This window comes from Tasmannia lanceolata, unplaced genomic scaffold, assembly GCF_043159265.1.
Source record: "Tasmannia lanceolata isolate RefF3 unplaced genomic scaffold, GAP_Taslan_0.1 ptg000023l, whole genome shotgun sequence".
NCBI lineage: Eukaryota > Viridiplantae > Streptophyta > Magnoliopsida > Canellales > Winteraceae > Tasmannia > Tasmannia lanceolata.
In genome coordinates, this window is record NW_027518700.1 from 33,760,974 (window position 1) to 33,785,536 (window position 24,563).

General features: G+C 37.9%; 1 protein-coding gene across 1 annotated transcript in view; it reads right to left on the bottom strand.

Annotated features, from left to right (window-relative positions):
* LOC143856703 (uncharacterized) overlaps positions 1-14,639 on the bottom strand; it is a 31,564-nt gene extending 16,925 nt beyond the window's left edge. Inside the window, exon 1 of the mRNA XM_077366971.1 lies at positions 13,314-14,639. Within this exon, the coding sequence (XP_077223086.1) occupies positions 13,314-14,006 (693 nt within the window). The 5' untranslated portion in view covers positions 14,007-14,639. The remainder of the gene's footprint in view (positions 1-13,313) is intronic.
* Positions 14,640-24,563: the final 9,924 nt, after the last annotated feature.

Below are 24,563 nucleotides of genomic sequence, written 5' to 3' on the forward strand. Positions count from 1 at the left end.
CAACTCCAGGTACGAATCCTGCTTCTCTGGTTACAAGTACAACCATATTTCTATCACATTAAGATACTCAACTATGTGGCAAAAGTTCCCAACATCATATACTTGATCATTCAATATCTCTACAAAAGATAAATGAAATGATTGGTCAATTAGGATTTTATTTTAATTATTAAAAAGAGGTAGGGGCAGACCGAAAACAACTTGGGTAGAAACAGTGAGGAAAGACTTGATAGCTAGGAACATAACAGAGAACAAGACCTTGGATAGGATAGAATGGAAGAAAATGATCCACGTAGAAGAACCCAACTAGAACCAGGATTAGAGCCGGGTAGATTCCTTTTACCTTCTTCATGAATTTTTTTTTCTAAAGGATTCATTTAGCCGACCCCAACTAGACAAAGGCTTTGTCGAGTTGAGTTGAGTTGAATTGAGTTGAGTTTAAGGATATCCAAATAAGCCATGTGACATGAGTCGGAACCAAAGTTTTAGGTTTCGGTTTTGGTATGCATTTCGGCCACGACAAAAAAGGAAACGTGTCGGTTTCGGATGGAAATTTTAGTGACAATCATGTGAAAATATATGGACATTAAAGATGAAACTTCAGGAAGTGGTAGAATAAGCACAAATACATTCTAAAAAAACAATCACACCAGTAAAAAAACAGTCATACACATTTCACATGTAATTCATATAAAAATTTATACATAATACACACACCATGTTTCACATTCAATTCTTATAAAAGTAATCATGAAACACGTACTAGTATAATATACCAATAATACACTAAATGGCATGAAGAGAAATTTTTCAACAGATTTTTTAACATTTTGTTAAAAATAATAACAAAGATAGAAAATAGTAAAAAACAAAATAAAACTTTTGTATACCAAGCATCGATTTAAATTTTGGTTTCGTTTTGGTCACTACCAAAACCGAATTATTTTTTTTTTCAAATTTCCGTCATTCCGGCCGAAATTTTTACAATTTCAGTCAATATGACCAAATTTCGGCCGAAATCCAAACTGAAATCCGAAATTTTAAGATTTCGTTCCCAACCGAAATCTGAAATTTCATACCAAAATTTCAGATTTCAGACGAAGTTTAAAACAATGATATCAAGGCATGGTTATATCTGAACATGCCTACTATTTCAGTTTTTGTTTTAAATTAACAATATTTGAAATTTTAAAATTTTCCAACAAAAATATAAAAATATGCCGTTCCTCTATAGATCAGAGAAGTAGGATAATCTTATACAAATGATTTTTTGGGAAACACTTGTTGACGTTGTGGCACATCAAATGGACGGTTTGGATCATCATATGGTGTGCGTCGCACCCATAGTTTTAAATTTCGACTGAAATTTCGGATTTCGATGAGGACCGAAACCGAAACGTACCGAAACAAATTTACCAAATTTCGTTGGAAATTTCGTCGAAATTTGTATTGAAATAATTTTTTTTTATTCTATTAAATAATTTCAAACAAAATTACCGAAATTTCGCCTGAAATGTTGGTAATTTCGGTTCAGTCGAAATTTCGTCCCAAAAAATAGGCTTTTCGATATCTAATACCAAATTTCGCCCGAAATTTCAGGATTTCAGCTGAAATTTCGGTTTTGGATAAGTCCGAAATTTTAGCCGAAACCAAAATTTAAAACCATGGTCGCACCACAATAGAATGAATTGTGTTATTTTTATAATTTTGTTGCTTGTTCAGATTTTTTTTTATCTTAAATAGGCTACTAATATTCGCACTACCATGTTTTGATAATGGGTGAACTCACCTTGTCTTTTATTATTTAACCAGTTGCCAAGCGGCAAATTAAAAACAAAAAAATTTATTATTTAGCCAGTTGTCAAAGGTTATTACAATTCCCAAAAGAGTTTTTGGCGGCAAATTAAAAAAGAAAACACAAGGTTAGTTCACCTCATTATCAAAACATGGTAGTGTGAATATCGGTGGCCTTTTAAATATTACCTATTATTTTTTATTATTTTAATACAAGAAATTAATTATTTTTCCTAACTTTTAAATAAAATAAATAATTTTATAGCATTTCCTGGATTTTCATCTTGAATTTCCATCGTTTCCATATGTTTCCTTAAATTTTCATGATTTTATACGATTTTCATAGAAATTTTCAACTGAAACCGACATGTTTCCAAGTTTGGACTGAAATAACGTAAATGAGTAATTATTTTTTTCCTAACTTTTTGTTAACTTACCAACTTCTCCAAAAGCTTAAGCTGTTGGAGAAAGGCATTATTTATCTTTTATACTTTAACACTCCCCCGCACATGTGGCCCACTTGGCAAACACGTGGCACATGCAGTCCCACTTTCGGTCGACCATCGCATGTGGATTTTTGCTATCCGGGAGGTTTGAACTCGAGACCTTTGGCTCTGATACCATGTTAACTTACCAACTTCTCCAAAAGCTTAAGCTGTTGGAGAAAGGTGTTATTTATCTTTTATACTTGGGAAAATTCTCAAAAAAATGTGATTTTTATCTGAAAATCTCAAAAAAAGGTTAAGTTGGGTAAATTCTCAAAAAAGATTGAAACGCATCCCGATGAGTGTTGTAGGACAAAAATGCCCTTGTGTTGGTTTTCCCTCCAAGAAACAAAGCAACGGATCCCAATGCTTTTTACCTAACATTTTGACCTTTTTTCCTTCTTCTTCCCCACACCAAAATGAACCTCCATTATCTGTTGTAAAAATCCATTGAAATACCATTGCAAAGAGGTGAAACTCCCCTCTCCTAAAATCTAGATTTTATGTATCTCTTTATTTTTCTTTGGCTATGAAACCTAAGCTTCTCTGGTGGGTCCATTGCAATACATTTGAATAGGTTTAACATGTTCCTGACAATGCTATGGTGTATTGTCACCATCTTATTTATTTGTTAGGAATTTGTTATGGTTTTGTTAGGCATTTGTTATTGTCATCATCCTCTTTACAATGCTATGGTGTATTGTCATAATCTCTCTATCTCTCTATTGCCCTATATGTTTTTATTTAGATTAAACCCGGATGAAACTCATGTCTATACAATTACAACCACTATTTAAATGTGTAGAACCAATATTTTGTTCTCGAAACCATTGTTGATATCTGGAACCAGTATTTAAACACTCATAAGCACCAATTATACCTAGGAAACACTATTTACCACTATGTAGTAGTTCCGAGGAATAAATAGTGGGTCCAAGGTATAAATAGTGGTTCCAGAGTAGAAATGTTGCTTCACACAATCTAATAGTATTTCATTGGGTGTCAAAGTTGCAATGAATTTATGAACAATGGGTTAAATAGTTGTCTAAACAGTCTGATCTTATGGTGGTTCATAGTTTAGATGGCCTAATACTTGTTCCGGGAGTTTCAATTGTGAGATTGAAAAAGTTATAGAGTCAAAACCACTATAAAAAGTGAGAATGATTGTATTTATAGGGTTTTAAACACTCAGAACCACTAATTATTCCTAATAAACCACTATTTACCACCATGTAGTGGTTCTGAGGTATAAATAGTGGTTTCAAGGTATAAATAGTTGTTCCAGAGTAGAAATATTGCTTCACACAATCTAATAGTATTTCATTGGGTGTCGGTGTCAAAGTTGCAATGAATTTATGAACAATGGGTTAAATAGTTGTCTAAACAATCAGATCTTAGAGTGGTTCATAGTTTAGATGGCCTAATACTTGTTCCGGGAGTTTAAATTGTGAGATTGACAAAGTTATGCAGTCAAAACCACTATAAAAAGTGAGAATAACTGTATTTATAGGGTTTTAAACACTCAGAACCACTCATTATTCCTAGGAATCACTATTCACCATCATGTAGTGGCTTTGAGGTATAAATTGTAGTTCGAAGGTATAAATAGTGGTTCCAGAGTAGAAACATTGCTTCACACAATCTAATAGTACTTCATTGGGTGTCGGTGTCAAAGTTGCAATGAATTTATGAACAATGGGTTAAATAATTGTCTAAACAGTCAGATCTTATAGTTGTTCATAGTTTAGATGGCCTACTAATACTTGTTCCGAGAGTTTAATATTGTGAGATTGAAAAAGTTATGCAGTCAAAACCACTATAAAAAGTGAGAATGACTGTATTTATAAGGTTATAAACACTCGGAACTACTAATATTACCTAGGAACCACTAATTATACTTAGGAACCACTAAATATACCTAGGTACTTGTTTAACCAGATGGTGAAAAGGTCGACCTGCAGGTCAACCCATCAAGGCTTTTCGAACATGTTTCAACATATGATGAAAAGGTCAACCTGCAGGTCGACCCATGAAGGCTTTTTCGTACATGTTTCTCCAGAAGGTGAATAGGTCGACTTTCAGGTCGACCTGTATTCGTATCTAGTACCTGTTTGAGGATATGATAAAAAGGTCGACTTGCAGGTCGATCGGATACTTTTTTTTTTTTGGAGGTAGATGCTGACATATCCAATTGGGGGGGGCGAGATATCCAATTGGGGGGGCATGGCCATGACCATTACACTATCCAAGCATGCATACAAGAGTGCAAGCCAATTAAATGAACCTGTACAATGACAAGATCTGTCATGCATGAACCAATACAATACATGACCCAACAAGTCAAGTAAAAGCCATCCACAACAACACAAGTAAAAGCCTTCCAACATCTGTCATCCAATACAAATCAACATTTGTCATGCATCAACCATCCACAATATGTCGTCCACTAAGAATCTTCCAATACAAATTAATTACAAGCATCCACAGCAATTTTACAAATCCATTTACATCCTACATGGTAACTCTCGTCTTTTACTTCGCCCATTTCAGTTTCGGAACGTTCCAATTTCGGTCTTGACTTGCTACTTGGATAGTAATATTGTATGATCATGTTTTAATAATGGGCCAAACTCATCTTGTCTTTTATTATTTGACACTGACACCCAATGAAGTACTATTAGATTGTGTGACGCAATATTTCTACTCTGGACCCACTATTTATACCTTCGAACCACTATTTATACCTCGGAACCACTACATGATGGTAAATAGTGGTTCCTAGGAATAATGAGTGGTTCTAAGTGTTTAAAACCCTATAAATACAGTCATTCTCACTTTTTATAGTGGTTTTGACTGCATAACTTTTTCAATCTCACAATTTAAACCCCCGGAACAAGTATTAGGCCATCTAAACTATTAACCACTATACGATCTGACTGTTTCGACAACTATTTAGCCCATTGTTCATAAATTCATTGCAACTTTGACACCGACACCCAATGAAGTACTATTAGATTGTGTGAAGCAATATTTCTAGTCTGGAACCACTATTTATACCTTGGAACTACTATTTATACCTCGGAACCACTAGATGGTGGTAAATAGTGGTTCCTAGGAATAATTAGTGGTTCTGAGTGTTTAAAACGATATAAATACAGTCATTCTCACTTTTTATAGTGGTTTTGACTGCATAACTTTTTCAATCTCACAATTTAAACTCCCGGAACAAGTATTAGGCCATCTAAACTATGAACCACCATAAGATCTGACTGTTTAAACAACTATTTAACCCATTGTTCATAAATTCATTGCAACTTTAACACCCAATGAAATACTATTAGATTGTGTGAAGCAATATTTCTACTCTGGAACTACTATTTATACCTTGGAACCACTATTTATACCTCAGAACCACTATTTATACCTCGAAACCACTACATAGTGGTAAATAGTGGTTCCTAGGTATAATTGGTGCTTCTAAGTGTTTAAATATTGGTTCCAGATATCAACAGTGGTTTCGAGAACAAAATATTGGTTCTACACATTTAAATAGTGGTTGTAATTGTATAGACATGAGTTTCATTCGGGTTTAATCTAAATAAAAACATATAGGACAATAGAGAGATAGAGAGATTATGACAATACACCATAGCATTGTAAAGAGGATGATGACAATAACAAATGCCTAACAAAACCATAACAAATAAATAAGATGGTGACAATACACCATAGCATTGTAAGGAACATGTTAAACCTATTCAAATGTATCGCAATGGACCCACCAGAGAAGCTTAGGTTTCATAGCCAAAGAAAAATAAAGAGATCCATAAAATCTAGATTTTAGGAGGGGAGTTTCACCTCTCTGCAATGGTATTTCAATGGATTTTTACAACAGATAATGGAGTTTCATTTTGGTGTGGGGAAGAAGGAAAAAAGGTCAAAATGTTATGTAAAATGCATTGGGATCCGTTGCTTGCTTTCTTGGAGGGAAAACCAACACGAGCGCATTTTTGTCCTAAAACACTCCTTGGGATGCGTTTCAACCTTTTTTGAGAATTTACCCAACTCAACCCTTTTTTGAGATTTTCAGATAAGAATCACATTTTTTTGAGAATTTTCCCTTTATACTTTAAAACTTTTAAATAAAATAAATAATTTTATGCATTTCCTGGATTTTCATCTTGAATTTCCATCGTTTCCATATGTTTCCTTAAATTTTCATTATTTTATAGGATTTTCATAGAAATTTTCAGCTGAAACCGACATGTTTCCAAGTTTTAACCGAGATAACGTAAATGAGTAATTTTTTTTTCCTAACTTTTAAATAAAATAAATAATTTTATAGCATTTCCTGGATTTTCATCTTGAATTTCCATCATTTCCATATGTTTCTTTACATTTTCATGGTTTTATAGGATTTTCATTGAAATTTTCAGCTGAAACCGACATGTTTCCAAGTTTTGACCAGAATAACGTAAATGAGTAAATCTATACAGTTACGGTTAGGAGTGTAAACGAGTCGAGCCGAGCCGAGCTTGGCCAGGCTCGGCTCGGCTCATTAAGCTCAAAAGCTCGGCTCGGCTCCGTCAGGCTTGGCCAGGCTCGCGAGCCTTACCGAGCTCGAGTTATATTAAGTTCAAACCCCTCATCTTCCCTGGACAGCCCTACTAGTGTAATTTGACCAGTGTTTTAAAACTCGGCGACTCGGCTCGGAACACGGCCGAGTCGACGCGGATTTGCGGTGGCCGCGTTTTGGAGTCCCGGACTTGGCGAGTCCTGGCCGAGTCGTGGCCATTTTGAACTCATATTCCATCCTAACTTCAACCATTCAAAAAAAAAGATAAGATTTACAGGAGAGAAACGTACCTAAAGCCACAGAGAAAACCCTCTGTAATACCCTAACTCATGAAGAAGAAGAAGTAGTTCGTTTTTTTACTGGATCTGATATGATTTTGTGAAATGATAAATACACCCCCTTTCATTACCTGAGACAGCACCTCCAATGTAAAATAGTAGTCATAAATACACTAGAGAGGGCTGTCCCGAGTAAAACCAAGGGCTGATTCAAATAAAACAAAGGGGCAAATACATTATTATTATTTTTTTGGGCAGTGCAGTACACAGTGAAGTTGTCAATTCCAGCCTGACTTTTGCAGCTTTGTTGTCTTACTCTCTACCTCATTCTGGGTGTGGGTGCCTGGACAGACATTTAAGAAGACAAGGATATAATTCTTTTATATGGTGTAAGCCCTTATACTCCCTTACTTTTCTAGAAGTACTGTACGGACGACGGTTTGGATCATCCTCTAGTGTGGTCCGTACAGTACTTCTAGAAAAATAAGGGACTTTAAGGGCTTACACCATATAAAATCTCCTTACAAAATGTTTCTAAATTTCTTACATTTTTAACACCTGAAAAACAAAACGATAACTTAAACTAAACCTATTCAACATTTACTTAGATGGACCTTCAATTTATGAGAATATGCCTCCAATTAAATCATAATCATATCATTATACTCAAAAATTTTCCAAGAAAAATTTCCCATCAAAAATGTTTTTCTTGCATGTATTTTTTAAAAAATTAGCAGGCTTGCACTTGGTTAGATGATCAAAACTATTCATTTGTTGGGCCCTACTTAAATGGGTTTGGATTTTTCTATTTTTTTCATTTATTTTTTAATAAAAAGTAACGACTCATCTAATTTGGCCGTGTCAACCGCGTTCTTGGCCGCGTCAACCGTGTCCGCGCTGAGTCGACAAGGATTTTCTTCGGCAGCGTTCCGCGTTGAATCCGCATTTTTAAACAGTGAATTTGACTACCTTTTTTACACTATGGGGGGTGGTCCTAGTAACAAATGGGGTTCCAAAAATGAAGTGACATATTTTGCCCCCCCCCCCCCTTTCACTCCCTGGACAACCCTTTTAATGTATATATTAATATATAATATATATATTTAAATATATTAAATTCTTAACGAGCCGAGCCTGGCCTAAATCGGGCTCGGTTCGTTAAGCTTAACGAGCCTGGCGAGCCGGCTCGGCTCGGCTCGTTAAGGATTCGAGCCGAGCTTGAACGAGCTTCCGAGCCCGAGCCAAAATTGACACCCTTAGTTACGGTTTTGGTTTCGGTAAGCATTTCGACTTCAGTTTGTTTTCAATTGCGATAGAAACAGAAATATTTTGGTCGTTTCATGTTGGTTTTGGTGAATTTTTTTATTTTTATTTTTTTTTGAATGGTATTTTTTATTTTTATTTTTAAAGACTTAAAGAACAAAAAGATTAGAAAAGAAAAAAGAAATGTGGTAGGAATGTGCAGAAGCAGACTCTTTATTTGAATACTGACAACAGGAGAGTGATATCTCTGTCAGCCTTTGAAAGATTAGAGAGATCTACATTTCGCAAAAAACCTTTGATTTACGCTTTCGTTGACACGCTCGTTGGGAAACCAACGAACGCAACGCCTTACCAAAGCGAGAGTAGTCATAGAAACGAGAAAGAAAGAGCAAACACGAAACCCTAACACTAACACCGTTATGGCTCTGCTCGCTACAATTTTCGGTTTTGGTTACTATTTAAAACCAAGTTTAAAACACTATTGGTAAATATTAGTAGTAGTCTGGTTTTAGTAGGGCTATTAAAGAGTTCTTGTAGTTGTAGGGATAAAGTTTAAATTTAGGAAGTTGAATAAACCTTGGGTCAAACGTCAGTTCCCTATTGGTAGCAAATAGAGTCATTGGTTACGAGGAATTGTTTGCATGTAGGATTAGAAGTTATTTGGAAAAGGATCAATGGTGCTAGATAATAGGGTTTGGAGTTCTTTTCAATTTTTGTATGGTTTACTATGCCAATAAATATGTAAGGCCTATTGGCCCTGGAAACATAGAATTATGAATAAAAATTAAAGTTTTCTTTATGTGCTTGGGTAAGAGGATCTTGCCCTGAGGTATGACGCCTTAGATCCTATGGTGTGATGCCTAAAAGAGCATTGCTGTGATTCCAAGTCATTTTCTATCCCTAAACCTTTTCCTTCAATTATTTTTCTTCTTTTCTTACTCATCTATTTTACAAACCTACAACCCTTCTTTCCATCCAGTTCTTCGACCTTCAAAGCATTCCATTAGCACCACCATCTTCAATCAATCTAAGCATTCCCATCTTTAACCGTTGACTCCATCGCCATGCATCAGACCTAAATCCCTACTCTATCGTCAAACCTTTGAAGATCTTTCCCTTTGATTTCAACCATGCAACTCAACCCAAAAATCTTCCCTACATGTTTAGCCCAGTACAGATCAACGCAACCATCAAGAACCTTTTTTCTATTTAGTTACAGACCTGAAACTTTGTCTATAAACACATCTTCCCTTAGAACTAATAACCTAAACTTCTAAACCTTATGTATAGGAAACTACTAAACTAGTGCGCAAATGTGTGACAACAGTCCACTTACTGGACTGGTCGGCCATTAAACTAGTCCACCAAAACCTTGTTCGAACTTCATTGTGAACCTTAAAGTGTTACTCCTGCCTGTTTTCTCTATTGACGATTACAAAATTTCTGTGTTTTGTCCAAGGATTTAAATTTCGGCTTCGTTTTGGTTTCGGTCACTGCGGAAACAGAAATGTTTTGGTTTCGGTTGAAAATTTGAATAGAAATCCGGAAGAACACAGAAACATATGGTAACATATGCAAATGATCGAATTTAAATATGATACTTCGAGAAATGTTAGAATAAGCACAAATATGTACTTAGAAACCATCAAGTAACCAAGACAGGAAAGGGGAATCCAGGAGAATCTGGAGGGGGATCATAAGAAACAGTCAAGCGAAAGTTATTAGGCTTACACCTTATAGTATGAAAAGAGCATCAACATGATGGCTGAGGCAAGAGCACTCCATGACGGTCTCAGACTATGGATACACTTGGATTGAAGAAATTAATCGTAGAAACTAATAGCATGGTCTTATCAGATCTAATCAAGGCAAAGGTGATGGCAGATGCGCTAGCCAACTCAGGATGCTCCTCTCTTGAAAACAGCTGCTACAGAAACTCGGCAAGATGTGGTGTCCTAGGGTTTCCAAACCTCCGCTCCAAGTCAACGATATTTTTAAGGAAACTGTCCATTACTTACTCAGTTACTCTCTATGCAACTAGGGCTATCCAGCCCTTGTTTTCTTAATGGTTTAGGAGCAAAGCTCTCTACTTGTAACCTCCGTACACATTATAAATAAAATTTTAGATCTGCCCAGGGGTTACACTCTGTTCCGTGTTAAAAAAACCAAGACGATCCATAATGGTTTAAAAACATCGAGCACCTAGGGACATGCACTGTAGCTCATTTCTAACAATTTAATACATATCAAGTTTCACATCTAATTCATATAAAAATTTATACACAATACATGCACCACATTTTGCATGCAATTTATATAAATACAATTATGTAATACATACCGATACAGTAAACCACTATTACTTAAGATTTTGAGTTATGTATTTAGGTCATTTCGGTTTCGATAACGGTATGGATGGAACTAATAAAATTTTGGTGGCTTTGTGCCGGTTTCGGTTGAAATTTAAAACCATGGCTTTGTCTAGAACAGTCCACTTTCACAACATATAGTTTTATACAAAGCCTAAAAGGCTAAAACACATGTTTTCATAAAGTATTCCCCATACATCATCTAGAACTATTAACCAGATCTAACCTGAATATTCTTAAGTGCTACATATCTCTCCAAAAGTGTAACCAATGACAAACTGTTGTGACAGTCCTTAAATTTCTATATTCCAATGCAATATTACCTAGAATGCAGTTCATTCCAATACCCAATATGGGAACGGGTATGGGATAAGATGGTTAGCCCGGTACATCATACATACATGTTTATTCAAAAATGAAAGTTCCAGCTCCAAACCAAAATATATAAATTTTGAATATCTTAAAAAAAAAATCTAGTTCCAAACAAAAATATATAAATTTTAAATATCTCAAACTATCACTAAAAAATTACCAACATATAGTGCATACTTAATCCTAAAAGAAAGCAAATGGAATAGAACCATAGATGTCAACCCGTGACTCGATTTCTTAATTTTATGACTCGTGACTCGTAAGAGTTTTTTACAAGAACGGAAATTTAGTTGAAAAAAATATAATTATATATCAAAAGATGAAGCATGTAAAAAATATAACCCAATAGCACCTAGATAAAGCACTAAGTCAAAAATATAAATAACCATATGTTGTAACTTGCATGCATAAAAATAATTAAGTTCCGGTTGAAATTTGATCATTGGGGAAAACCTTTCCTTGCTTTAGATTTGTATCCACCCATGATTTATGATATGGTTGGAAGGAGATTTGTGGTGGTGGTTCAGGCCAAGAACCTAAGATTGTCCAAGACTGGGAGCCTCCCGCACTAGGTTTTTTGAAGCTAAACTTTGACGGGTCTAGCATGGGGAACCCTGGTCCTACCATAATTGGGGGAGTCTTGAGGGATGAATTTGGAGCTATGAAATGGGCTTTTGTGGGACACATTGGCGCAGACTCGCTCAAGTGTGTGATATGTACCAAGGAATAAGGTATCTTGAGAATTAAGATTTGAATAAGGTAGTGGTAGAAGGAGACTCGCTCAATGTGATAAGGTAGCTTAGTGGCTCTCATTCCTTCACTTGGAGATTTGTCTCTTTCTTCAATGTGATAAGGTAGCTTAGTGGCTCTCATTCCTTCACTTAGAGATTTGTCTCTTTCTTCGATGAGATCCAAGACAGGGTGGGGGGATGCATCGATTTCTTTCCGTCGTGCTAGGCGGTCAGCTAATGGTGTGGAGGGCAGTTTAGCTAGAGATGGTGTCTCTAGGAAGAGAGTTGAGCTATTTGACTTCGTTCCTCCTTGACCCTTGCAGTGGGGCTTGTTCATGTCTTTCTTTTTCTTTTTCTATCCCTTTATTTGTATAGACCTCGTCAATCTTTTTTCACATTTGGAACTTCAAAGTTTTCAACCATTAAAATAAGAAAGCCCATGCCCAGCGACTCAACTTGACTCGTAAGAGTCTTAGTTTTGCGACTCGGCTCACACACGACTCCTTAGAGTCACCAAACGACTCGTAGAGTCTTCAACATAGGGGTGACTCGACTCGAAAACCCAGTGACTCGACTCAAGAGTTGACTTGTACGACTCGTAAGAGTTTGACAACTATGGATACAACTACCCTATTTTGAAAACTATCCTATTTTGAAAAACAGCATAAAAATATGATAAACGATCAAGACTAATAAGCTAGGATGTAGTAGTATTTCCTCTTCCCCCGAAGAGTTCTCTCTTGCAAGCTGGATATGCAAGTTTGTTGTAGTCCAGGATGACGGACTCACCATTTCTAGTGATCCGGATTGCGAACGTATTGCATTTAGAGTCGTGCGACCCATATCACGGGATGATAGGAGGTAGCAACCCAGGTAACATTGTTACCAGTTCACCCTAACCTGTTTTCTTTACCCATATTTGATTTTATAAACCCTTTGACCCAGATTTGAACCTAGTCCTATAGAGAGATTGTTTTAGTTGCTAACCTTCCTATATCACACTGGTATCGTAGCTATATGAGAAGTGATTCCTTGGCATCCGCCCTAAATCAAACGACAGTCCAAAGTCTCATGTACTAGACTAACAAGTACAATGCCCAATTCTTCTTTTGAATAGATCAAAATGAAAAAAATGTTGAGAAAATAACCAACATTACTGAAAACCCAACAAATACTGCAAACCAGTATATCATTTCCAAGTAGATACTCAAAAGGATCAAAGAAAGCAGCCTTCTGACATGCTACCAACATAATCAACCAAATTCAGAAAGAAATAGAGCCCATTTCTTGTTAGAAAATAGGAAGAATAGTAGAAATTTTGCTAGCATCTTGAACACTAAATTCCTTGGAAAAAAAATAGAAAGAAAACTGCAAAAATAGTAGTGGTGATGAAAAAAATGAAAAAGTAAATCATTTTAGTACCATAGGGACAGAAACAAACTGACCCTATGTGATCGAAGGCAATGGACTTTTCCAGGAGGTGCCAGTGGATGACTATGGTCCCTTTCAAATTTCGAAAGAAACCATTTTCCGGAGCTTTGTTTCTTTACCACAATCATTGCCTTGCAGCCCTCTCTCGTTATCGCCCGGGGGCGCTTACTCCTACCTTCATTGCTTGCATTTCTATTCCGACGAAAACCCTCTTTGGAACACACAAACCGCCGAGAAATAATACTTCCATCACGCTTTGAACGACAATAAATACTAACCCGAATACTAAACCCCATACGCCTAGCATATGAGTTATAGAACATTTTCGCAGCCTCTTCAGATTCAAACTCCATACCTTCACCTGGTTCTACATTCTCATCTCCTCTTTCATATTCAACTAACTCCCTTCCACCCATATTTCTTAACAATTCGCCATCCTCACCCAAATGAGGTCTTCTGACCATATTTTCTAATAGATAACTATCCTCACCTAAATGAGGCAACATTTCACCATCATCACCCATCATAGTTCTTTCGCCCGAAGTTTCAAACATGTCTTCCTCCTCACCCTCGTCGTCCTCATATACCTCGTCCTCGTCTAAATGAGGCCTTTCATAAGAATTTTCCAACATATCATCTTCCTCACCCATATGAGTCTCCACATCCACTCCCTCACAACAATATCCTTTATCATCTTCCAAACCCATTTTAGATTCTATCAGACAAATCTATCTAGAGCTTTTCTTTTTTTAGAAATATACCCACAAAATAAGGTTTAATATGCACAAAGAGAGGAAAAATAAGTTACTCACTTTAGGGTTTATATAAGATTACAACAGGGTGAGGGGAAAAGGAGGATCTAGGGTTTTTCTTTATGGGTTTCGAGAAGAAAGCTTTGAGGTTCTAGGGTTTTCTTTATGGGTTACTTTTGGATGACAAAATAGAGAAAAACAGAGAAAAGGGAAAATATATCAGCCAATTATACAATAATCGATATTTATTCAAGTAAAAAGAAGCAAAAGAAGGTGATGATCAGATGCAAAAAGATGAAAAAATGGACCTTAATTTATAGGGGGGTATGATAATTTATAATCTATAGAAGGGAATGAAGAAGAAACCCTAACCACTGAGAAAAATAAGGAAAGGAGAAACCCTAACCACTGAAGAAAATATGAAGCAAATGGGAAAATCGAGCGACTTTGGCGAGGAAGTGAAAACCTAGACTGTTGTTTCTGTCGCTTTCTGAATCTCAGGCAAGATGAGGGCGTCAAACATGCAGAAGGAAAGAGGAGAAAGGTTTACGAGCTTACCGAGGGAAGTGGATTGGGAAAGTGGATTTAGGCCTCCCTGCATCGTATTTGTAAGGCTCTCTGTTCACTTGTTTTCCGAACAAGGAAAAGAAAATGTTTCCCGGAATCTGATGTGGCATTAGGAAAAGAAATCCAGGGAATCTGCGCAGGACAAAGTTTTCCTAGACTGTTTACTTGCGTTGGAAAAGGTTTCCAGGGAAACTGCTTGCCCTTCTTTTTGCACTAGTTTTCCACGGAAACGAAATCCGTGTGTTTTTTGTCCAAAATGAAATCCCTAAAGGGTGGGAAAATGGGCTTTTCCATGTCATTTTTTGTTTCTTTGCAAATATTCCACATGTGTAATTCTATTTTCCCTGGAAAGCAAGTGAACACCAGAATTCTGTCTTATCAAGGTCGTGGTAGGGAAAATATAAGTTGTTTTCCAGGGATTTGCTTTCCAAAGAACGCAAGTGAACAGAACCTAAGGGAAAAGAGAAAAGTAAGGAATGTGGGTACAAGTTTCGAGGAATTACGGATTTGGGGCACCTTTTAAAACAAGAATGAGACACGGGCGATTCTTCAAAATTGGGTGGGAAAAAAACCCCAATACCCTACTGACACCATCAGGACCAAGGAGGAGTCCTTGTATGTGGCCCCTCTGACATGATGTCAATCATCCTCGTGAGTTGGTCCATGGTACTTGCACCATTCTGTTTGCTGGTTCTTTCTTATATATATGTATGGTACCGGTGGCGTATCTGTATTATACCGGTGGCGTATGTTTTTTGTATCGGTGCCACACAGTTGTTATACTGTTGGCGTACCTATATTTTAATGGTGGTGTATCTGTATTGGACCGATTGCACCCATGTAGCGTACCTATGGCGTATATTTACTGGTGGCGTATATCTCTTGTATCGGTTGCGTACATATCGAAAATAATGACCTGATTGGAAAGGGCACCATCATTATGAGGCGCCATTCTAGGAGGCGGTAAATCCGAATCATCGCCAACTTATGTGTATTTATAGTGTGCGTTGGGTTCTTCTCTCCCATCTCATTCGAACCGTCCCCAACTACTACAAGTCTGCAACTCTCTTCTCTCAACAATGGCTGAAGAACCATTCAAAAGTAAATATGACCTCTCGTTCTCGCCGGGATTTGCTTTTGTTGATGTGGAATCTTTATCGGACAGTAAATACCTCCAGCAGTTCTTTGGAGAGCCGGTGGTGAAGAAGACACGTCGGGCAACTCTCCTCAAGGCCTCCAGTTCCAATCCGCCTCCACCTCCTCCCCCTCCTCCGATGACCAGGGTCGCCACCCTCGAGGATGACTCCAAGCCTTGTCCCAAGGCAGAGGACCTTTAGATTGTATATATAGCCTTTTTGTTTGTTTTAACTTTTAATATAATATATGAACTTTTGTTACATCAGAAATGAGTGTTAGTATGATAGAAAATGTCCAGGTAAATTCCATGAGTGTTAGTATTATAGAAAATATCTCCGTAAATTCCATGAGTGTTAGTATTATAGAGAATGTGCGGGTGAATTACATCAGAAATGAGTGTTTACAGTATCATTAGAAAATTATCGGATGAAAAACACCGGTGTTTTTAAATCACGCCATCGTGTCTCATGAGACGCCAACGTTACAAATTAAAAACGCCGGCGTATTAGTTGATAAAGTTGGCCAGCAAACAGAACGCTCAATTTTGAATTATTTATGCTGGCGTTAAAATAAGGGTTTCAGTCTCATAGGTCTCTATACATTAGTGACATATTTATTGTTGTCTAGCACGGATCAAATATTGTTGTGTTTTTTCTTATTTTTATTATGTAAACTCTTCACATGCTGGGTTAAGAAGATGGGGTAGAGTTACTTGTATGGTATTCCATGAGTGTTCGCTGGTGATTTGGTTTAATGAACTCCCTGCATGTAATAGCAAAATATTGACTAGGAATGACAATGTATGATGAATGATGATTTGGTAGAAATAGGCATGTACATTAACAATGTTTGATGATCGTTTCTCAAAATTACAATAGGGTGCGGGAAAATCGCTTCCCTAACAGAATACATACAGAGATACCCTTGATTCATCATCCTATACCCTACATTTTCCATAAACCCCGACCAAAAATTGATTGCATAGGGTGCGTCTTACATGGGGGATGTCGTCGACCGTGAAGGAAAAGTCACAGTCCCTTAATAGGCACTCCATGTACTTCATCACAAATACCCCACAATCAAATTTGCACGCATAGATGTGGTACGAATGATTAATTTTTAGTAGGGGAGATCATAGAGAGAATCATTTTAAATACACACTCGTTGTTATGCAATGGTTGGTTTTTTGCAAGCATTATTGGCCACTCTTCGGGATTTTTTCCGCAGGTTGTTAAGTATATCTTAAAAAATTTAACCTATGCCGACCTTGATTATATATAATGTTAGTACGGTTTTTTCCAACTAAAATGGAAAGCAATATGCGATTAATCATAGGGAACACTTACAGCACTCTCCACGGATTGGGTGCCTTCTAAGCCCAACGAGTTGAACATTATGAATGCATTGCATTCCATATTTACCATTAGAAGAACCCAATGGACTCCGGTGCATATCGGAAGAAGTATTCATTTGATGTCATTAATGGGAATGCGGTCTAAGTCCCTAAGGTATGGTGCTAAAACTGGCATGGTCGGCAGGTTGGTGTGATTTAGCTTTGCCTGCATTTACAAGGTAGTAATTATAATAACCATGGAATGGGTAATTATAAAAGTGGTTAGAAGGCAATCAATGGTGGCTTTCACCTACGGCAAGGCGGCACCGAAGGGTAATGCACCCACCCTTACCCTGTACTCCGCTTTCATCCATTCGATTAAGGTGCTCACCATAAACATCAATGACCTACATAGAAAATCGGTCGGCATAAGTGAAGGATCAACCACCACATTGTAAGGAAGGTGTTGAATAATGATCACCGAATCTATAACAAGCCCATTTAATTTATAAAGGGTCATAAGATGGCTCTTCGTTAGAAAATCCTTTCTCCCAACTACTATTGTTTTCCTAGTTGACAAGTAGGCAGGTAAATTGACGTACGGAAATTACCAATATCTCATACAAAGATTAACCGCATTAAAATACAAAAAGACAAGAGATATTTAGTTCTTCCTTACCCAAAAAGGCGTCCAACTTCTCGTCTCGACTAGACTCATGGATCTCCAGCCCCTCAAACACTATTGTTCTATCTGACCGATCAATAGCGTTCACATTCCTTTGTAGAATACTCACACGGTCAACTGGGGCTGGCCCCTCTTTAAAGACATTTACTTCTTTGGCAAGCTCACTTAGCTTCCGATCGTATTCGTGATATTGTGACTTGATTGTCTGTAGCTCTCCCTTCATCGCCAATGTCCCTGCTTCGGTAGCTTTTCTAAGCAACCTCTCATGTAACAGCTCTTGATGAAGGTGATACACAATGTCGCCTGCTGGATCCTGTTGGAGGAGACTATCATCAGCTTCATCCGTAATATCGCAGCCTTCATGCGCAATGGAAGCAAGAGTCATAAGATTGTGAAGGACCGGTATAGGGTTCGACTGATCCGCTTGGCCTTGGTTATCTTCAAGAACTCGTACAGCAGTAGTCTGTCACAATAACGAATGTGTGTTGAAAATCTCAATGTACCGAATGATGAAATGTATACAATATTGATGATTATGATACATTACCCGGTCCATGGGAGGCATAAACCTAACCTCATCCCGAGTCGGTGGTAGAAACCTGATGACCTAGACATTGATTGCAAGCAACTGCTGAGAGCAAGTAAACATGGAGATTAAATTTAATAAGTAAGTATTGTAAGCCCCACCTGGGAGTCATCCAACTAGATCTCCTTCACTAATTTAACATTTGTTTATGCTCACTCCTCCTGCTGTGTACAGTACCTTTCCATTTAAATATTTGTGGCATCGCTTGAGCGTAATGCAACTCCATAGATTAGTGTGCTCAAACAACCATACATGAGGTAATGCGCATATATGTTTTAAGGTTTTCATGTAAGATCTTCTAATTGTACTGTTGGATTTGCCAGAATGTAATGGCTTACCTGAAGGACAATGAGCATCCGGCGAGATGACCTTTGACAATTGCACTTTTATTTATAGATTGAAAAAGGTAGTCGTAGACAGCATATGCCCATGCAAAATTTGATACGTTTTGAAGATTGTCTATAAAAGGGAAAAACGACGCATCCACCTTGTGATATGTCTGATTAAAGATATATATACTGAACAGGAGTAACAACAGAAGTTTAATAACCAAATCAATACAGTCCTCCTTATCGCTGCCTACTAAACTTTTGATTTTGTCACATATTTCGTCCGCCTTTTGCAGACACCCGATTTTGACCGGGCCATAAACCTTTCATTTTTTGTGCAAAACCCCATCAACTCAGTGAAGTAGGATCCGAAATTGCACCCTAAGCTAGGTTAGGGTCTCACCAAGGTCCCTGCAAAATTTCAACGAAATTCAAGCTAAATTACCTAATAAGACGAAGCGAGTAAGATACGCAGTGTAAGCAAAAGGGGGGTGAATTATCCTGGAGAGGCTCGACCCAGATCCATATAGGACACGATTGGTCGCACGCCCACTTTTTCGCGCAAAACCACGCGCTCATCAATTATAGTAGTGTCAATATCAGCAGTGCAAATCACCTATAAATACAAGCTTAAGTTCTTATTTTTAGGGGATTAGGAGGGCTCTCTTTTTTTCGTTTTTTGCAAAAGACTTAGCAGAGAAAATTCCGAGAGAGCTGAAAGAGAGAAAACATAACCCAAAACCATAACTGAGATCCATTTTTTCAGATCGAATCTTGTTCTTCGGCCAGAATCCGGCCAAATTCCGGTAATTTCTCCATCTGCAAATAATCTCCAAGCTTTGTTCATCTTGTTGTTCGTTTAGCCTTAGCTCAAGTTCAAAAGATTTAGATCCATTACTTTCTTCTCTAGAAACCTTAACATCTTCCTTTTTTTCATCCTCTCAAACCCTAGTTCAAGATCAAGGCTTAAATTTTCATCTTTCGAACCCTAGCTGAAGGTAGAGAAAGAGATCTGAAGCTATTGGAGCATAAGTAGAGAAAGGAAGAGTGAAAGGGAGTTAAAAAAGGAAGAAGCTTCGAATCCTTTTGATTTGTTGACATGATCTGCTCTGACCAAAATCTGGCTAGTTCTCTGGCAAATTTCATCTTTTCTGGAAAAAAAATCAGAAGCTTGATCTGAGAGAGAAGGAGATAGATCAGGAGAGTCAGATCCGAAGTGTCTTTATCGTCCAATTTCACCAGAACTCAGGTAATTTCCAATATGCTTCTTTTGATTATATTCTTGCCCTAATTTGTGCTACGTATGATTTACGGTTTGTTGTCTGCAAGATTGGTATTTTGTTAAGATCTATTTTGATTTCAATTATCAAGTTGAGTTCGCATCTTACACTAGATTTCTAGAAAAGTAAAGAAGCAATATAGGATTTTAGAGCTAAAATTTCAAGTATAGGGTTCAATTGTCACTTCGGATCTCATGATTGAAGATGACTTGAGTGCAATATTACTAATCAGATGATTAAATCCTCATCATTTTTATTTGTTGTTTTGTCTTAATCATTACCCTTCAGATTTCTTGACTAATTCTCTACAGTCCTATTATTGGTGTAGAAATCTAAATGATATATGTTTCTTTGGTTCTTGGAATTGGTTGCTTGAGGTTATACATACAATCATTGTCTTTATGCATGTTGGAAACATCTTTTATCAAGACGAAAGTTGGAATTTTAGTTGGAATCTGTTGTTATAAGAATAATGACAATCAATACAGAGAGGGTAGATGAAATTGAGTTTGTGCGTTGGGTAAAAATGGTGATGCACATATCAGTTTTTTTTTCCCCATACTTTGTGATTCTTATCAATGTATTGCCCTCACAATTCCAATTGCATTTTCTTTAACTCAGGTTGTCTTAATATTGGTTAATCCCTGCACATTTTTTTTTATGGTTGATCTTAATATGACCATATTTTAGTAAATGCTCAAAATTGGTTGCTATCCCTTTTTGATTTGGTCACTATTTATAGTTGTGACTAAACTATGATGATTTTAATGGCTGTTTGGTAGTGTGAATTGAAATAGATTCCTTGCAATGTTGAAAATATGGCTGTGGTAATATTATTCCCATAATATCGCCATAGGGAGTTGATTTGACCCTACTCCACTCTAGACCCCATTTCACTTTTGAAATTTATGAAAAGTCAGCTCATTCATCTATAGTTCAGTGCTCTTTTCCACTGTTAGTATTTCATGTCAAGCAAGCTCAGTTTTCTCTCTTCATTAATAGCTAGTGATACGAGTTTAGTCCCTCTCTTCATTGATAGCACTATATGTTTTAGTTGTGGTATAAGTTCAGCTCATTCATTCGTGGTTCAGCCCATACTCTGTATGTTGTAAAATTCAGTTCATTCATTTGTGGTACAGCCTATGCTCTGTATGTTTTAAAGATCAGATTATCTCTTTGTAGTTCAATCCATGCTCTCTCTGTCATAGAATCAGCCCATTCTCTTGTGGTTTAAATACATGATCTATGTCATAGAATCAGCCCATTCTCTTGTAATTCAAATCCATGTTCTGTGTCATAACATCAGCCCATTTATATATGGTTCAATTCTTGTGTAAGTTATTGCTCACACATACAGTCAGCCTTGTATAGCTCATTGCTTGTATATAATTCATTTCTTGTGTAAATAATTTCCTATATATATAGTTCAGTTGTGAGATTCCTTGTTTGCATAAGTTTCAATTCTTATAAAAGTCTTAGTTCAATTTTGTGCAGCTCATTCATTACTTGTGATTCACTTCTTGTACAAGTCCTGATTTATATACATAGTTCAGTATAATTTTGGCTTATATGTAGTTCAGTTCTTGCATAAATCATTGCTTACATACGATTTAATGCTTGGGTAATTTATTGCTCATAAAGTTTAGTTTCTCTATATTAGTTTCGAGAAGGGATAGTTGATAATAGCTTAGTATTTAGCTTTACATTGATTAAAAATTGTCATATTTGCATGATAAAATATCTGTCATGATTAAACTCAGATACATCTACATATATATAATTGATTGTTCTCAACCTAAATTCATGTATTCCTTGAATCTCTTATGAAATTTGTGTTAATTTTAGGAATTTGTCCTTTGGTTCTCTAGAGCCCATCCATAGGGGACTTGTTTAGTCCAATTAGCACTCCCCACTTTCACTTAACAGGCTAGCCCAGCCTTTTTAGATACCTTAAGACATTAAGTTCCCCCTATTCATTGCACGGGCAATGGAAGAGTCATCTAGAGCCCCATTTTAGGAGATAAGCTATATCTCGGTAGAAAAGTCAAAGCATTTAGAGACAGGCTTTGCCTCATCAGTGAGTCAACCTATAGGAGACTATTCAAGTCTCACAAAGTTGCACCCCTAGGAGACTAGCTCAGTCTCATGCTAGAGCATTTCCCCTCATTAGTCAGAGGCTAGCTAGGCCTTTTATATACATATCCTGATATATCATTGCAGGGGCAATGATAAGGTTACTTGGAGCCCACCTCTGTGTCTAGGAGACTTGCCCAGTCTCACTAGCATCCCTGTTTATCTTCTCTTGTTCTAGGAGACTTGCCCAGTCTCATTAGCACCCTCTCTTAGAGTTACCAGTTTAAGAGTCAGTCCATTAGCATAGGAGTCTGTCCTTAGTTAGAGAGTCAATCTTTCAGGAGTCTGTCCTATCATCATAGGGGTTATGATTCTGTCCAACCTTTCATAAGTCATGTGATTTTGCCCAATCCTTGCAAGGCATAGGATTCTGTCCAACGCTTGCATAGTCGTGATTCTGTCTAACCCCTCGCAAAGTATAGGATTATGTTCAAACTTTGCGAGATATCAGGAATCTGTCCTCCCCTTATGATGATAGGATTCTGTCCTCTTGAGTCAAAAACATAAAAAACATTGAAAACACTTAAAAACATAAAAAAACACTTGAAAAAAAATCTGAAAAACTAAAAATCTCAAAAGTTTTGAGTCATTAGGAGTGTAGTTAGGAAAATCTGTTCTGAACTACGTTGGCTTGATCCCTTTCCACATGGTACGTAGGCAGCTTGGGATCCTTATCCCATGTTCAGTCAAACCTTCAAAAATAAACATTTCAAACCTTCAAAAAATACAAAAATTCTTCAAAATCTTTTCAAAAAGATATTCTCCTAGAGTTAGAAGTCTGTGCTAGATGTTTGTGATTGTAAACACCCCATTTTGACCGAACCCTAATAGAGTTGTTAGGATAGAAATCCTGTCAAACTAGGGTCTTAATATCCCAAATTTGCTCCCGAGCTAGCTTAGGGTCCCACCGGGGCCCCTGTGAAATTTCGTCAAGATCTGACCTGATTCGCCTAGTGAGCAAGCCTCGATAGTGTCGTGGTGCAAGTTCAGAAGGGCGGAGGTGAAATATGTCATTTCCCGTATATAAGAGGGCATTCTTGGAAATTCCTATTGCTTCCTCTACAAGCAATGAGTGAGGGCCATTAGATCAAAGTAGAGGGTTAGGATCATGTAGAGAAAGGGGAATCTTTGCCCCTATTTTCTACTTGCCCCCCCCCCCTATTGTGCAAAAAGTTGCCAGAAGTTACACTAGAAGGGGCTGTCCAGGGGAGAAGTAGGGGGGTCAAATTTATCATTTTCCTTACATAGCCCATCGAATTAGGGTTGCAAGAGAGGAGGCGCTTGATTTTCTCATGGGTGCAGCCGCAAGAGAGGGGGCAGAGAGGAGAGAAAAAATCGAAGAGGGATTGAGAAAAAGAGAGAGAGGTAGAGGAGGAATCGGTACCCCATCTTCATCTCTAACTCCACCGATCCGACCGCCACCACTTTCTTTTCATCACCATCGACCACCACCCTCCGCCACCTTCTTCTCCTTCACAGTCACCACCTCCAATCGGAGATCCGACTACCAACCGCAACCTTCATCTCTTCATTTGCTCCGATCGCCACCACCGGAATCTCACCAAAACCCATTAGAGCCGCCACCTTCACCACCCATACCAGAGCCCCATTTTCTGAAAAAGGGAGGAGGGTAGCCGCAAGAGAGAAAAAGAGGGGAGCCCCATCTTTGGAGATGCAACAGAGGGGGAGAGAGCTTCATCCTTCGGCCCTCTCGCCGGAGCTCCAGCCTTCTTCCACCATTGAAACCCATTCTCTTCTCCCAAACCCACCTCCGACCATCCCAGCCGCCTCTCATCTCCACCCTTTAAAACCCGTTTTCTTCTTCAACCACCATCTTCCATCACCCAAACCACCAAACCCCCGGCCATTACCACCGGAATCCGGCCCTCTCCGACCCAAATCCGGTTAGCTCCATAACCTCCTCCACTTTTTCTTTTTTTTCTTCTCCCCACACCCACATCTCCCCATCAAACCCCTTCTCCTAACAGCCACCTCCTCCGACCATCTCCACCCATTTCTGCAACTCCGGCCGGCCACCTCCATTAACTCCGATCAAACCTAGCCTAAACCCATTTTAAAACCCATATTAAAACCACCGTCTACCCCTTTTCATTGCAGCTATCTCCAAACCCACTTCATTTTTCCCAAGCCACCACCACCTCACATCTCTACCTCTCAAACCCTTGAAGCTCATCTTCGTCATTTTCTTCCCCCAACTCCGGCAAGCCTGCGGCCATGAAATCCGGCCCTATCTCTATCACCTCATCCCCTTCTTTGGAGCAGCCACTCCACCTCCATCATTTTTCTAGATTTAGAACCCCTCTACTCCCCATCGTATCTAACCCTTTATTTCATCTCCACCTCCATCACCTTCCCCACATCGCCAAGCTGTAGATTCCGACACCGCTATTTGCAGCAGCTCCAGATCTGACTGCCATCCAACCAACAATTTTCTGATCTCT